At 37.5% G+C, this 15,822-nt stretch overlaps 1 protein-coding gene across 1 annotated transcript in view; it reads right to left on the minus strand.

The window, feature by feature from the left end:
- Positions 1 to 1,118: 1,118 nt before the first annotated feature.
- Positions 1,119 to 15,822, minus strand: part of Rab6 (RAS oncogene family member Rab6) — a 316,080-nt gene continuing 301,376 nt past the window's right edge. Inside the window, exon 8 of the mRNA XM_090414199.1 lies at positions 1,119 to 1,921. Within this exon, the coding sequence (XP_090270325.1) occupies positions 1,854 to 1,921 (68 nt within the window). The 3' untranslated portion in view covers positions 1,119 to 1,853. The remainder of the gene's footprint in view (positions 1,922 to 15,822) is intronic.

Consider the following 15,822-nt stretch of genomic DNA (forward strand, 5'->3'; position numbering starts at 1 on the left):
TTCTGATCTCTGGATTGAGAAGATGCAATTTGCAATTTACAAAAGATTGAGAAGATGCAATTTACAGAGTCTAGTGGATAGGGGAAAGAGGGATGATATGATAGAGATGTACAAGTTGGCAAGGGATTGTTATAAGTTCAATGATGAAATTTTTCATAAAATGGTGGGAGATCAATGGAGAACAAGAGGTCATCCCTGGAAGCTGTATAAGAAGGGTATGAACAAGGTAGTGAGAAGCAGGTTTTTTGAATGCAGAGTTATTGAATGATTGGAATGCTTTGTCTGAGAGTGCAATGTCTGCAGAGAATTTGAATGTGTTTAAGGTGTGGTATGACGAGCTGTGTGTGTGTGTGTGTGTGTGTGTGTGTGTGTGTGTGACAAAGGGACCTCTTAGATGAGTATTTGACTCCATGGGGTCTTAGGATAATTATAACCACTCCTCACTATTTTGCTACTTTCAATCTAAGTGGATTAAGAGATCAAGCATTTGACTATGAATATATCTTGAATATTCACAGGTATTCATGAGCCTGCATATGGACCTATGCATTCTATCGAAGCTTTGTTATATGTTAATATCTTCCTTGTTTCCACAATGCACCCTTGAATTTCATGTCCTTATTCCCCTACCTCCTTCACCTTATAGCTAAACACACAGCATCTCATACTAGTACACATGCATTACCTTTGTCTAATATATTTGTCACTGCACTGTAATGAGCAAGAAAATTGCTAAAACATAATCTCCCAATAACAATTTTCCATTAATGACCTACAGAAAATCCTGCTCTTATCAACTGAATCCTGGTTAAATGCAAAAAATATTACCAATACATTTTTTTTTCACTTTTTATAAATAGATGTGTGTCAATTAATAGTAAAATTTTGCATTTCTTAATGCTTACTGAAAACATTCTGCATTTAAATTATAAATGACTGATTAGCAGTCAAACAGTTGGAGATGTCAATGTATTTATCTTCAAAATTAAAAAAAAAAAAAAAAAACCACACCTTTCTATTCCATTCAATCTTTATTCTGAATGGAAATATTATGGAGGTATGGACAATTACCTTGCATGGTACAACAAAGACAATACTGTAAAATTTCACAGCAATAATATAACTTACTCTTTAATTTATTTCATAATTTTCACAAAAAACAAAATTTTTGATAAAAACAAGAACTCAATTCCTGCTAACTGTATCACAGGAAAAATAAGTTTGGTTTGTGTTTAACATATCCTTAACAAGCACCTTGCATAGTAATTAAAACTATTCTTAAAATCTAGTAATAAACTTTACATTAACGAAGAATTAAATTCAGCATTGGATTATGGTGGTGAGCACAAGACTAAGCCTACATCTTTAAGGCTGGAAAGCTGCAATGTATGGGGAGAAAGTGTCTAAAGAAACTGCAGAGCTTTTCACATTTGGTCTGGTAGAAGTAGGTGTCAGATCAGTATGTACGTATACACAGTACAAGCTTAAGGCTGCTTAGAATACTGAAAGTGCACACCCCCTGCCCCCGGTGCAGAATTGGGAAATATCACATAAGCCAGGGAATTGTTGATTTGTGGAGAACATGTTTACAACAACTATAGTTACCAAGGAGAACAGCACAATGCAAGGGTGGAAGTGAGATGAAACTGGAATGTTATTACATGATCTGGAAAGAGTGAGCTGAAGAATGTGTAGGCCACTTGTCTGAACACAGCCACCTAGAGAGAGCAGCACTAGGCGAAAGAACTGCCAGCAGATTTGCCACGCGCTTCAAGTGCAGAGGAAGCCCAACTGGCCACAAGTCAGTCAGGCATGGAGTCAGCAGTCTGTATGAACAAAAATATCACAAACATCTAACAAAGGCAGCCTCCTTCTTCATCTTTTTGTTCCTTAGGTGGTTCTTGAGGTTTCAGTGGTATAGCTGAAGGAGTGTTAAGGATATGCTCGCAACAATTTAAAGTCAATTACATTCTTCTTATCTCGAGGAGTAATTAAAATCTGCAATAAAGCCTTTCTGCTGTTATTACCATTCAAAATTTAATAAATTCTTTATTATTCATAATTTTTATAGTAATATATTAAAGCCTTTTTTTTTTACAGACATTCAGTGAATATGTCAGAAATTTAAAATAAATTTTGTACTTAATGAAAAAATAAATAAAACAATAATACAAGCAGTGTACATTCTTTAAACAGAAGAAACTTCATAGATTTAATATATTGCTATGCTATTCAGAAAATTATACTTCAAAAGACTGAAGCATAGCAAATATAATAATTAGTCAAAAAATAAGTTTTCACAGCTGAGCAAAAATTTGTGAATATTTCTTATATTACCTCATAAGGAATGAAACTTCAGTTTCAATCCATTATGAAACATTTTTAAACACTTCATATAAAGAGGAACAACTCTCCCCACCCCTCTTCTCAGAGTGGTATTTTTGATTTCTAGTAGAGAACTTATAAGTGAATAGCAAATGCTTACTATCCAATTTATAAGTTTCTTCAGGCCATTTACTGTATTGCTCTGAATACTAGTGAAAGATAAAGTGTGCTGCCTGCAAAGTACTCCTAGCTATAATGGTACAAATGCATTAACCAAAAAAGTATGTAATGATCCAACAGTTATTAAAAAAAAAAAGTTCAGTTTGTAAGACACATTCCTAACACTGATCCTAATCTTCTTGCCTATAACATATGGTTGTAGTGCTATATAATAATGAATATCACACTTTTCGTTATCATTAACAACTAGAGTTCCTTCAACTTAGTGTTAAGAAAGTGTCCAGCGATGAGTCTTTGGACTCCTTGGAGGCGTCACAAATAATAATAATAAGTGCTATTTGAGTTAATTCAAACATCAAGGAATATTTATGAAATGAACTTTTGGGAAAAGTCTATCATAAACCTCCTATTATAAAAGCTACAACATGTGCAGAAAAGAGGTTCTAGAATTTGTAAATGAGTGTTATAAACCTAGGGGAACTTTTCAAGGTATTTCTTCAGCCCATTCACAAGTTAGTTGATCTTTGGTATGCAGACATATAGGATTTTTAACATTACAACTGAAGAAAATAGACAGCAGAACTTGTTTTCTGTACTCTCTGTACAAATCACTGATAACTGTGAATTCAGCTATCCTTGGTGATGACAACCTGTTCAAAAAAGGATTAATGGATTTTTTTTTTGTAGTCTTATAAGAATTAAAAACTGATCTGAATTACTATTCTATATACTTCAGGCAATATGTCTGTTTATTCCAAGAACCTTTATAGCAGTATATGAGCATTAACTACTTTCAATTGTGGATTGATATGAGATTGATTGAGAGGGCTACATGGTGTGTAGTGTTTGTGGATAGCTCCTGAACAGATAAGTGTTATTTTGAGTAATAATTGGTGAATTTGCATAGTATTTACATAGTATTGTTTACTTCTCATATTTTAGTGTGTCTGGATGTTTTTTGTGTGTTTTCTGAATATTTAAATAGTAAATTGATAGATACGATTATCTGTGCACATGGTCCCCATAAAGAGGAATACAAAAATGGCATCCAGGTCGCCATCTTTGTCTAAAAATCTTAATTTAAAGGATTTGATTCAGTGTACCGTTTGCGAAATGTATGCATTGAGGAGAGCAGTTGGAGTCTGGTTAAACAACGATAGTGGAGTGAATGTGTGTAGAAAGTGTAAAGAATGTGAGGATTTAAAGAGTGTTTCAGGTCGTGAGAATGATATCGTTGTTGAAAGTGAGAATCTAGATAATAGTGATATGCAAGGTATGAATAATGATATTTGCGAGGTAGCACCTGATAGCTGTGAGAGTGGCATTGAAAGTGAAAATGAAGGTAAACTTACTGAATGATTGAATGAATTATCGGAGAATAAAAATGACGAGATTGACTCAATGAGTGAGATAGCTCAGTTACGTGGAGCGATACACAGGGCAAATCGGCAGCTGGAGCGTTGGCAAAAGTGTTTACCGAGCGTACCGACAAATAAACGGCAAAAGTATGACAGAAAAAATAAGAGTATGATAGTGAGTGTAAACAAAATGTAAGAGCAAGTGTTGTATGGATATTCCTTAGTAAGAGGTGTGTTAGTTGAGAGTTTAACAAAATCGTACCAACCTGGTGCGAACGTTAAGGATGTAAGCGAGTCAATTAGAATGCAAAAGCAGCGGGTGAAAGAATTGATAGTGGTAGTAGGTACAAATGATTTGAAAGGAGACAAAATGGCTATGAGTGAGGATATGAAGGAATTGCTTGAGGTAGCAAAAGAGAAGAGTGAGAGAGTTAGGATGGTGTGTCTGCTTCCGCGGTATGACAGTGAAGAGTATAGAAGAGGTCCGTAATTGCTAATGACTTTATGCGTGAATTATGCATGACGAGTGGTGTGGAATTTGTGGATGTGTGGAGTGAGTTCGATGGGCGAAAGGATTTATATAAGATAGATGGTTTACATTTGAATGGATTTGATGTATGGAGACTTGAAAAGGTGTTGTCGAATGTAGTGGAAGTGAATGTGCAGAATCAGGGAAACTAGAGTTATTAAGGGGGGGGAGGAGTAGATAAGCAGACTTTAGGGAAAAAGTTGAGTGTATGAATGTGTGTAATATGCCCAAGCGAGTACGAAAGACTATGAATCAGAATGGGATAGTTAGTATAAGGCATCAAAAATAGGGATGGGACAAATGGGCTTCTGCAATTCATATATACTAATTCCAGAAGTATTAGGAACAAGAAGGAAGAATTTCAGTTTGCACAGGTTATTGGCATTAGTGAAACATGGCTGACAGAAGATGATATAGCTAGTGGGATTGAATGTGAGGGGGTATGGTGTATTCAGGAGTGACAGGGAGAATAAAATGGGGGGGGGGAGTGTTATTGATAATAGCTGATGAGCTACAACCAAGGAGAATAGAAGAGAAACTGCAGGATAGAGAAAAGAGCACATTTGAGGCTATTTGGTGTGAGATTGAAACTAGCAGAACAAAATATAGTTGGGTGCTGCTATAGACCAGGTGATGGAATAGATGGAGATATTATGCATAAGCAAATAGAAGAAATGAGTGGAAGGAGAGTAATTATTATGGGTGATTTCAACTATGGTAACATTGATTGGAAGGAGGAGAGGATACATGGGAGGAAGGAATTGGATTTTATGCGGTTATTAAGGGATAACTATCTGCGACAGCATGTAATGGAAAATACTAGGGTCAGAGAGTGCTTGACCTAGTAATTGCATCTGAGAATTTGGCTGTAACGAATATGACCACGTTGCCACCAACTGGTGAGAGTGATCATAGGGTCTTAACATGGGAGGTGGCTAAAGGTGTGGAAGTTAAAATTAAGACAGGGTACATGTGGAATTATTGGGCTTGTAAGTATGACAAGCTTAGGAGTTTGATTGGTTCAATGCCATGTAAAACTATAAGGGCTAAATGTTGATAGTGCATGGGAGGCAGTTAGGAAGTGTTTGCATGAGGCAATGGTTGACTGTATACCTAGTGTCTGAATAAAAAATCAAGCAGGGATTAAATGGATGAATAACACCATTAAGCTTGAGCTGCTAAAAAAGAAACAACTATGGAGGGAATTTAAGGAGAAAGGTGACTGGCAGGCACACAAACGGTATAAAGCGCAGGCTAGAAGGGTAACGAGTGTGGTAAGAAAAGCAAAAATCGATTATGAAAGAACATTAGCCATGCAGGATAAAGAGAATCCCAAACAGTTTTTTCGATATGTTGCAAGTAAAAGAAAAAATGTATATGGCAGAATGATTTTAAAGAATGCCGATGGTAGGGAGGTAACCGAATCAGTTGATATAGTTGAATTACCGAGCGAGCACTTTGCAAGAATATATCATCCAGCTGGTGACATTGCAGAAATGAATGAACCAACAGATTATATGGGAATTGTGGTGAATGAAGTAGAGGTGAGTAGTCTATTACAAAACCTCAATGTCAATATATCTGTGGGATTCGATGGTATACTAGCACGTGTCGTACATGAAGCGGCTAAGAATTGTCAGTACCCTTGACCATTTTGTTTTAGTCTCGGGTCTGGGTTAGTCTCTAGGGGGTGGAAGAAGGGGGAAATAGTACCACTGCATAAAGGAGGTTCCAAGACTGCTGTTGTAAATTACCGACTGATTAGCATATCAGGAATCGTTGTCAAGGTCATGGAGAAATTAGTCAAGAGAAGAATACAGAATTGGATAGATGAAAATGGGATACTGTATAGGGGACAACACGGTTTTGTGAAATGTAGATCATGCCTCAGTAACTTGCTCACGTTTTATAACAGTGACGGCTGAACTGATAAGGGTAATGGGTTTACAGTGATTCTACTGGACCTAGCTAAGGGCCTTTGACAGGATACCACATGGAATTTTTATAAGTAAACTGGAGCAGATGGGAATGGATATAGGGTTGGTGAGATGGATAGGAGGGTGGTTGATGGAGAGATACCAGAGAGTGGTTTATGCTGGAGTTGAGTCCAAAAGACGGCTTGTGACTAGTGGTGTGCTGCAGGGTTCTGTTCTTGGACCACTACTTTTCAATTTGTTCATTAACAATATAGGAAAGGATCTGAGAGGAAGTGTTCACTTGCTTGCTGATGATGCGAAGTTGGGTAGAGCAACTGTGAGTGCATAGGATGTCAAAATTTTGCAAGATGATTTGGATAGTTTGGAGGACTGGGCTAAGGAAAATGGATGTCAATTTAATGTGGCAAAGTGTAAGGTTATGCATTTTGGGGTGAAAAGATTAGCAGCAGTATATCACATTGGTGGAACCGTACTCCATGAGATTGATCAGGCCAGGGATTTGGGAGTGCTGGTGGATTGGGAGTTGAAGTTTATCGGGCACACTGCAAAAGTGGCTAAATCAGCTCATCAAATCACTTGGTTGCTGAAAAATACTTTAACAAGCAGAGACAAACAAGTTATCGTTCCTCTGTATCGAGCCTTGATAAGACCCCACCTAGACTACTGTGCCCAGATATGGGCCCCAGGTTTTCTTTTTGATGGGGAGGAGATGGAGAGGATCCGGAGATGAGTGACCAAGATGACAGCAGGTCTATGGAATGAACCTTATGAGAACAGGTTGAAGATTTGTAGGTTGCAAAAATTGGTTGATAAGCGGAAAAGGGGTGATATGATTGAGACATTCAAATTACTGAAGGGTTTCTATAAGATTAATCCAGAAGATATTTTTGAGAATAGGACTGGTGGTGGGAGGACTAGGGGCTATACATGGAAGCTGGGCAAGAATGTGGTTAGCAGGGGTATTAGGAGCTAGGTTTTTTACTTGGAGAGTGGTGAATGAGTGGAATAAGTTGCCAGAGTCTGTTGTGAGTGCTATGACCGCGAATGAGTTCAAGTCGAGGTATGATAGATACTGTGTGAATGTCGAATAGTTGTTCTTGACATGATGTTACGGCCTCCCTCGATGAGTCTGTCGACTCCTTGGAGTTGCCTGAAATAATATCTGTTACAGTGCTCGATACCCACCATGCATCTTTTCAAATACTCATTTCACTGTACACAACTTTTGGGGCTGTTTACAATCTACTATTAGTGAAGTGTAAATACTTAGTTTTTTTTTTGAGTCTAAATACAAATCCACCACCTATGTGAAAGGCTGTAAACCTATCACATTGTAAACCTTTTTCAAGCTACATCACAGGTGATGTGGCTTGAAAAAAGTACCAGGTTCTCCTATAATCCAAACGTGATACTTTTTTCAGGTCACATCATGCCTCCAATAAGCAAAGTGGTGGTCTCAGATTGTCAATGAAAATTATCTAACACAAAGAGAAACACCAAAATCACAGCGAGATTTGAACAAATAGCTTGTTGGAAGGGGTTTGTGGTGATACAATTCACCTGGACACAACCAGGTTGGCATGTTCGGATCTGTCAATTAATATGAAATCATTCAGGAGCATATATATATATATCCCAAAGCATGGGATATCATGATAGCAGAGACATATACCAGGATAACAGATGCTATTATTCTTGAAGAGCAACATTGTTCACTATCATAAGTATACATTTTGAGTTTCACTTTAAACATGTTAAAGGCTTGGTAAGGAACTCTATAATAATTTTTATCACTTTGTATAATTTAAATATTTGATTGGTTGGTTGAGCTACAGATTAGTTCCAATCCGAAGTCCTCAGGTAATCCCCCCCCCCTCTTCCCTTCCAGTTCACCACCCAGGTACCTTCCTATTCAGGATTCTAATATTCTTATGGTTTGAAATTCAAGATTCCTGATATTCAGTTTCTCGGTCACTTTCATATTTTTTTTAGTCTACAAATCCAGGTTCCATTCACCACCACCCTGATCCAATGACTCTACTTCACCAGTACTCTGCACTCAGACCTCTCGAAGAAACACCATACGTCTGAATAAGTCTGAAATTGGCCGCTAGAGGGCTTAAGTTGTGTAGTGTCAGAAAGAGCTCCAGAAAAATAAGTGCCATTTTGAATAATAATTGGCAGTGTTTCATAAATTTTAGGGTTTCATTATTTATTTTTGAGAACGAAGTGTATCTGAATGATTTTTGGTGTGAATTCTATCAGAATTATTAGTGTAAATTGCTGTTTTAAATATAACACAATGCTGGTAAGGAGGTCAACCATGCAGGCATCGACTGGTGCTACTAGGCGAATGCTGCGAAAGTCAAGTAGCATTGGCAACATAGACTTTTCAAAACTGATTCGATGTCCTGAGTGCGATATGTATGTATGGCAGAATGTAACAGATGTCTTTGTGGAGAGGGAGAGAATGAGTGAAAGACGAGAGAAAATATGGATTTGTTGTAAGTGTGATACACTGTTGGACCACGATACACAGAATGCGAAACTGACTGAAAAGATAGTGTACATGAAAGAAATGGAAATGAAACGAAAGATAGAGAGACTGATGGAGTGAAAGAATGCAGGAATGTAGAAGAGAAAGTTACGAAAAACCGAAATGAAAACAGGAGAAACTGAGGGAGTGAAGAATGCAAGGATGTAGAAGCAAAAGTTATGGAAAAAGTTGCGAAAAACGGAAACGAAACGAAAGTAAGAGAAACTGAGGGAGTAAAAGAATGCAAAGATATACAAGCAAAAGTTAGTGATAAGGGGGTGAAAGAAGTATGAATGAGGAAAAGGAAGTAAAGTGCGGCCAAACGAGAGTGAAATTATTGGAATGCAAGATTTAGTGAAACAGATATTGGAAATGAAAAATTAAATGAAGACTATGTTGAGTGATGTTAGGCATGTAGTGGAAATTAATGAAAGTATGCAAGAAAACAGAATGAAAGAACAAAGGGTAAAAGAAGTAACGAATGATTCCAGGATAGCAAAAAATATGGAGACTCCATAATTAGAGAGCTAGTTACTGACAGAGTCCATAAAGTATGCTATCCAGGCGGCAGAATGAGTACAATAATTAAGGCGTTGGACATGAGGAAGAAACGAGCGAGAGAGTTAGTTGTGATTGTAGGGAACGAATGATTTAACTGGACATAAGAAGGATGTGAGGACAAATATCAGGAAACTATTGAGAAGAGTGAAAGATAACAGTGTAGTAGGAAAGGTTATCAGTGTGTTACCCAGGTATGATGATGAGTTGTGATGGAGAGCCAAAATCATGAATGCTATGTTGGTGGAGCTGTGTGAGGAGAAGGGAGTGGAGTTTGTGGATGTATGGCATATGTTTGAGGGAAGAATGAAATTATACAGGCATGATGGGTTGCATTTACATGACTTTGGAGTGAGTGTGCTGGAGAAAGTGTTGCTGGATTTTCATCCAGTATAGTGTGTGGAAGTACAGTTTGTGATGTGTGCCAGAGATCAGAAGGAAGAGATGAAGAGAAAAATCAGGAGAGTGGTACTGAAGAGACAGCAGTGCATGACAGTGGACACAGTAGTAGGGTGAGAGAGGAAGAGAGAATGGGAATACAAGAGTAACAGGGAAATGGGGAGAGCTTGGGTGGACAGGGAAACATGGCATAGAGAGAGTGAATGTTGAAAGTGGCAGTGAATGTGTGTATGAAGATGGAGTATATTGCAATGTGGATGGAGAAGTGGAGACTGAGCAGGTATATGGTAAGTGGTGATAAAGGTGATTTGGCGAGTGCAGTGGGGAAATCACAAGCAACTTATCGCTTGGATAAGGCTGGCTATAGACCTAAAAATGAACTGTTGTGTTTATTTACAAATTCCAGAAGTATCAGAAATAAAGGGGATGAAATGGTTTTAGTGATTGAGTTTATTCGCCCAGAAATCATTGGAATAAGTGAAACATGGTTGAATGAAGATGATATCATAACAGAAATATAAATGGAAGGGTACAGTATTTTTTGTGAGGGCAGGAAGGGAGGGGGAGTGCTGCTGATGATAGCAGGGGAATTAAGTCCACATAAGGTAGACACGAAAAGGGGAAACAGTGGTAATGGTTATGAGGCAGTGTGGTGTAACATGGAGGTTGAGAGGAAGACATATTTAGTTGGATGTTGCTATAGGCCTGGGAATGTGGAAGATGGTGATGAAGAAATGTATAAACAACTTGGATTAGTGAACAAAGGAAGGGTAATTATTATGGGTGATTTTAATTATGACAGTAAAGATCGGAATGAAAAGATAGCATTTGGGAATAAGGAAAGTGAATTTCTCAAGTTCATGAGAGATAACAATCTCAGGCAGCACATAAAGAAAGGCACGCGAGGATCAAGAGTTCTAGATCTCATCATTTCATAAGAGGACGTAATTGTTAAGAGGGGTTTCACATTTTCCTCCAGTTGGTGAAAGTGATCATTAAGTAATCACCTGTGTTGTGGCTAGTCATATGTAGGCTTTTGCTAGGAAAGGATATATGTGGAATTATAAGGCTGGTGATTATGACAAGCTTAGGAGACAACTTTGAGCTATAACATGGAACGAGGAATTGAGCGGTAAGGAAATAAATGCTGCATGGGAACTTACAAAGAAATACATAACAGCATCAATGTACAGATGTATCCCAAAGGCCAAAAGGCTGAATAAGGTAGGTGTAAAATGGATGAATGTGGAGCTTAAGCATGAAATCTGGAAAAAGAAAGTACTTTGGAGGAAGTACAAGACGAATAATGGTAATCAGTCACATGAAGAATATAAAGAACAAGCCAGGAGAGTGGCTCAGTTAGTAAGGAAAACAAAAGTAGAGTATGAGCAGAAATTGGCAAATCAGGTTAAGAAAAACCCTAGATCATGGAAAGATGAAGTTAAGGGATGAAAGTGGAATGGTAACTGCTGCAGAAAACACTGTTGAGGTATTCAGTGATCAATTTATAAGGGTGTTTCATCCTGATCAGGGTGGAATCATGAACTTAAGTGTAGAGGACATAGGAGAGGATAGCTTAATTATGAGTGAGCAGGACATATTTGAGGAAATAAATAACATTGATGTTAATAAGGTGATAAGATTTGATGACATATCACCATGCATCTTAAGGGAATGTTCCAGGGAACTGGCAGTAGCAGTGGCATGCCTATTTAATAAGTGTTTTGCAACAGCACAGGTTCCAAGGGAGTGTGGAAGGAGGGTAAAATTGTTCCACTGCATAAAGGCAGTGATAAGGCTGTAGCTTCAAATTATAAGCCAGTCTGTATATCTAGAGTTGTGATGAAGGTCCTGTAGAGATTGGTGAGAAGTGGGATATAGAAACGGGTTGATAACAGCAGTATTCTCTGTGGTTATCAGCATGGGTTTATTAAGGAGAGATCATGTTTCACTAACTCACTTATGTACTATAGCAAGGTGACAAATACCTTGGAGATGCATATATAGTGATGTACTTGGATTTTGCAAAGGCTTTTGATAGACTGCCACATGACAAGCTCTTAAATAAATTGAAACAGATGGGATTGGATAACAGACTTCTGTGATGGATCAGTGACTGGATATCAGATAGGTATCAGAAAGTTGTATATGGGGGTGCAGTATCTCGAAACAGAAAGGTCACCAGTGGTGTGCTGCAGGGGTCAGTTTTGGGGCCATTGTTGTTCAATTTGTATGTTAATGATATTGGGTTGGGTTTAACTAGTAATATCCAGCTGTTTGCAGATGATGCAAAACTGGGGAGAGCAATACACAGTCAGGCTGATGTTAATGCCTTACTAGAGGACTTGAATAGATTGCATGAATGGGCAGGTAAGTGGGACTATCAGTTCAATATTGCCAAGTGTAAGGTTTTGAGATTTGGTAAGCAACGATGGGATGCAAAGTATAGGTGGGGGAAACTTTAACAGAAGTAGAGGAGATGAGAGATCTAGGAGTGATGGTGGACAAGGACCTGAAATTCAGGGACCAAATTGCACAAGTTGTAAAGACATCACATCGAATAATGGCAATGATGCGGAGAACCCTGACATGCAGAAATAGAGAGGTTATGATTCCATTGTATAAGGCCTTGATCAGGTCTCATATGGATTACTGTGCACAGATTTGGTCGCCGGGTTTTCATGGTGAAAAGGATATGTTGGAAAGGGTACAAAGAAGATTCACAAAGGTAGTCGGTGGTTGGTCTTTGGAATGTGGAGTACGAGGACAGATTGAGAGAATGTAAGTTGCAGAGGCTCGTGAATGGGGATATGATTGAGACATATAAGCTGGTCAGGGGTTGTTATCAGGTAGACATGGAAGAGATTTTTCATAGAATGGGAGAGGGGAGTAGAACAAGAGGCCATTGCTGGAAACTGTATAAAGAGGGTGTGAGCAAAGGGATGAGAAGCAGGTTCTTTGCATGGAGGGTAGTTGCTGAGTGGAATGCATTGCCTGAGTGTGTTGTGGATGGGGACACACTCAGGCAATTTTTGGCAATATTTGGATGAATATTTCATCCAAATGCATATTTAAGATGCAGTTGGATGAGCATTGCATGCAATAGTGAGTACTTCCCATGATGAGTCTCTGACTCCATGGAAATCAAATGCTGATAATGATAATTACTTCAATTTCAAGTGAAAAGGCCTTTTTTCATTTAAGATAATTATTCCCCATGTTAGCAACAAGAATCAAACTTAGGTATTTTTCACATGAGCACAGAAGACATTCTTTCAATTGTGCTTCCGAGAAGCTATTTGCCGTTTGCTTTAGATGTGACAAATTAGAGTAAAGATTCTGTAACTAAATTTCATCCAGAGTAGCTCAGTTATATTAATGCTGATAGACAAAGAATCTTATAATAAGTATTTACGCACTGCTAACTAACATGAATGTATGCCCATAGATGTATCATTATTTGATTCTCGTAGACAGGCTTATACGTTGGTTATGCATTTCTAAATAACTTAGGGAATTGAAACAACATAGATCCGAATATAAATTAAATTATACTTTAATAGATATTTCCGATATTTCGGCAATGTCACATTGCCATTTTCTAAAGGAACTTACAAAAAGGCAGGTGCACACAGGCAATAACAATACAGTAACTGAGAATGAAGATATGAAGCTATCGTTCTCCTAGAAGTGAACTTCTAGGAGAACGATAGCTTCATATCTTCATTCTCAGTTACTGTATTGTTATTGCCTGTGTGCACCTGCCTTTTTGTAAGTTCCTTTAGAAAATGGCAATGTGACATTGCCGAAATATCGGAAATATCTATTAAAGTATAATTTAATTTATATTCGGATCTACGTTATTTCAATTCCCTAAGTTATTTAGAAAATCATTATTTGTTGCAAAGAAGGTTTTTGGATTAGAAATACGACAAAATCCTAATAATTAAAAAACTGCTCAATACAAAAATATGCTTGTTGCACATATGTGTGTGTTCTTTAATTTGTTTTTTTCACCAAACACCTAAGATGTTTGGGGAAACCCACCACCACTATAAGAGACTGGCTAACACCTTTTATTTGAAAACCTATATATGTGTTTATTGTTGCATGCATAAGTTATGAATCCAAGTCTTTCTCTCAAATGGTGTTGGGTCTACTGTACCATAGAGGCTCCAAGATATTATTACACGTGAAACTAAAAGCAAAATTTGTTTGCAGATGATGTGAAGCTGGGAAGGGTTATTGTTAATAGTGCAGATGTGGTAGTTTGCAAAAGAATTTGAATAAACTAGACAGGGGGTGTCAGTTTAATGCAGCTAAATGTAAAGTCTTGAATACATTGATGAGAGGCTGCATACTCTGATGGAGGAATTATACTGGAGAAAGTAGGGAGACAAGGGATCTGGGGGTGATGGCTGATAGAATCCTGAAATTTAGAGAACATATTGCAAAGGAGGTGAAGGTAACCCAGAGGACTGCTTCAATATTGAAAAGGACACCAACCTGCAGAGATAAAAGATTTGTCATTCCATTGTATAAAGCCCTGATCAGACCACACTTGCTCTCAAATTTGGTCACCAGGATTTGAAGGAGATAAATTAACTGTGGAAAGGGTGCAGAGGCAGAAAACAAAAAAGGTATTTATACTATACAATGTTAGTTATGAAGACAGGCTGAGGGAATGTTGACTGCAGAGTTTGGTAGATAGGTGATATGATTGAGACTTTTAAACTGGTGAGGGATAGTTACAGGGTTGACACTGGGGAGTTCTTTCACTTAATGGAACGGGGGAAGAAGAGAGGATAAGGGGCCATCCCTGGAAGTTATGAAAGGAAGCTGTGAGTAAGAGTGAGGAGTAGTTACTTTACATGGAGGTGGTTGAACTGTGGAATGCATTGCCTGATAGTGGTGAGAGCACAAATAGTCAATGAGTTCAAGGAGTGGTATGATAGACTGTGTTTTCTAGGATGGGCCTCCCATAACGAGTCTTTTGACTCCATGGAGGCCTGAATCATCATAATAACTCCAGGTACTTAAGAAATTTTAAGTTTGCAATATGGTGGAGGCAGAGAGGTCCACTTTTGTGATGATAATCCTACCAAAAAGTGTGACTTCATTTAAATGACCACTATTATCTTAGTTACATGATTTCTTTTTGACAAAAAAATAACCAATATTAATATTTTGACATAACTGAATAAGTATACTAAGCAATTCAAGGATCAAGAACAAGTGAAAATTTTCTTCTAATATTTTCTATAATTTAATATCGATTAAAAAAATTCCTAGTGACAAAGAAACACATTAAAATAACTGGAACCAATTATTTTATTGATAAATAAAATCTATTTTGGCAACAACATACATTTTATTTATTTATTTTAACATAAATTCCACACCCACATAGAAAGGTTGAACTTGATACCACAACTGGGTTAATAGTCATGAACTCTAATAACAATATGTACTAACTAGTTCTGCACATTAAGGAACAGTAGCTTTTTTTTTTTTTTTTTTTTTGAGGTAGCAGATGAAGTAAGGATTACAAGTTAAAACAAATAAAAAAATAAATAAACCATTTCAACATTAGCAATCAACTGTTCTTTGATTGTTAATATATTAAAATAGTTTTTTTTAATTCCTACTTAATCTACCATGCTGAAGAAGAAATGAGTTTTCCTTACTTGGTGAAACTAGTTGGTACAGGAGTGTTGGTAGCTTGCTCCACCTTTGCTACGAGTCGCCTTGGTGTCGCACTACTTACCCAGGTAAGATAGTACAACACTATATTCAGTCCTGAAGATATTTTCAGGCGCAAACTTTGTTTACTCTCACTGGGATAAAGGATTAAACTAAATTTATTATAGTTGGTACATATATCATGATTAGAAGTAATGAGTAATAAATCCTCCTTGTATCACTGAACTTGCAGTCATAACTATCCATCATTTAAGGCTGTAAACCTCTCATGCATTAATACCATGGATGGGCTAAATC

Source organism: Typopeltis vanoorti, chromosome 24 (genome assembly GCF_054136105.1).
Source record: "Typopeltis vanoorti isolate ZY-2024b chromosome 24, IOZ_Tvanoo_1.0, whole genome shotgun sequence".
Lineage (NCBI taxonomy): Eukaryota > Metazoa > Arthropoda > Arachnida > Uropygi > Thelyphonidae > Typopeltis > Typopeltis vanoorti.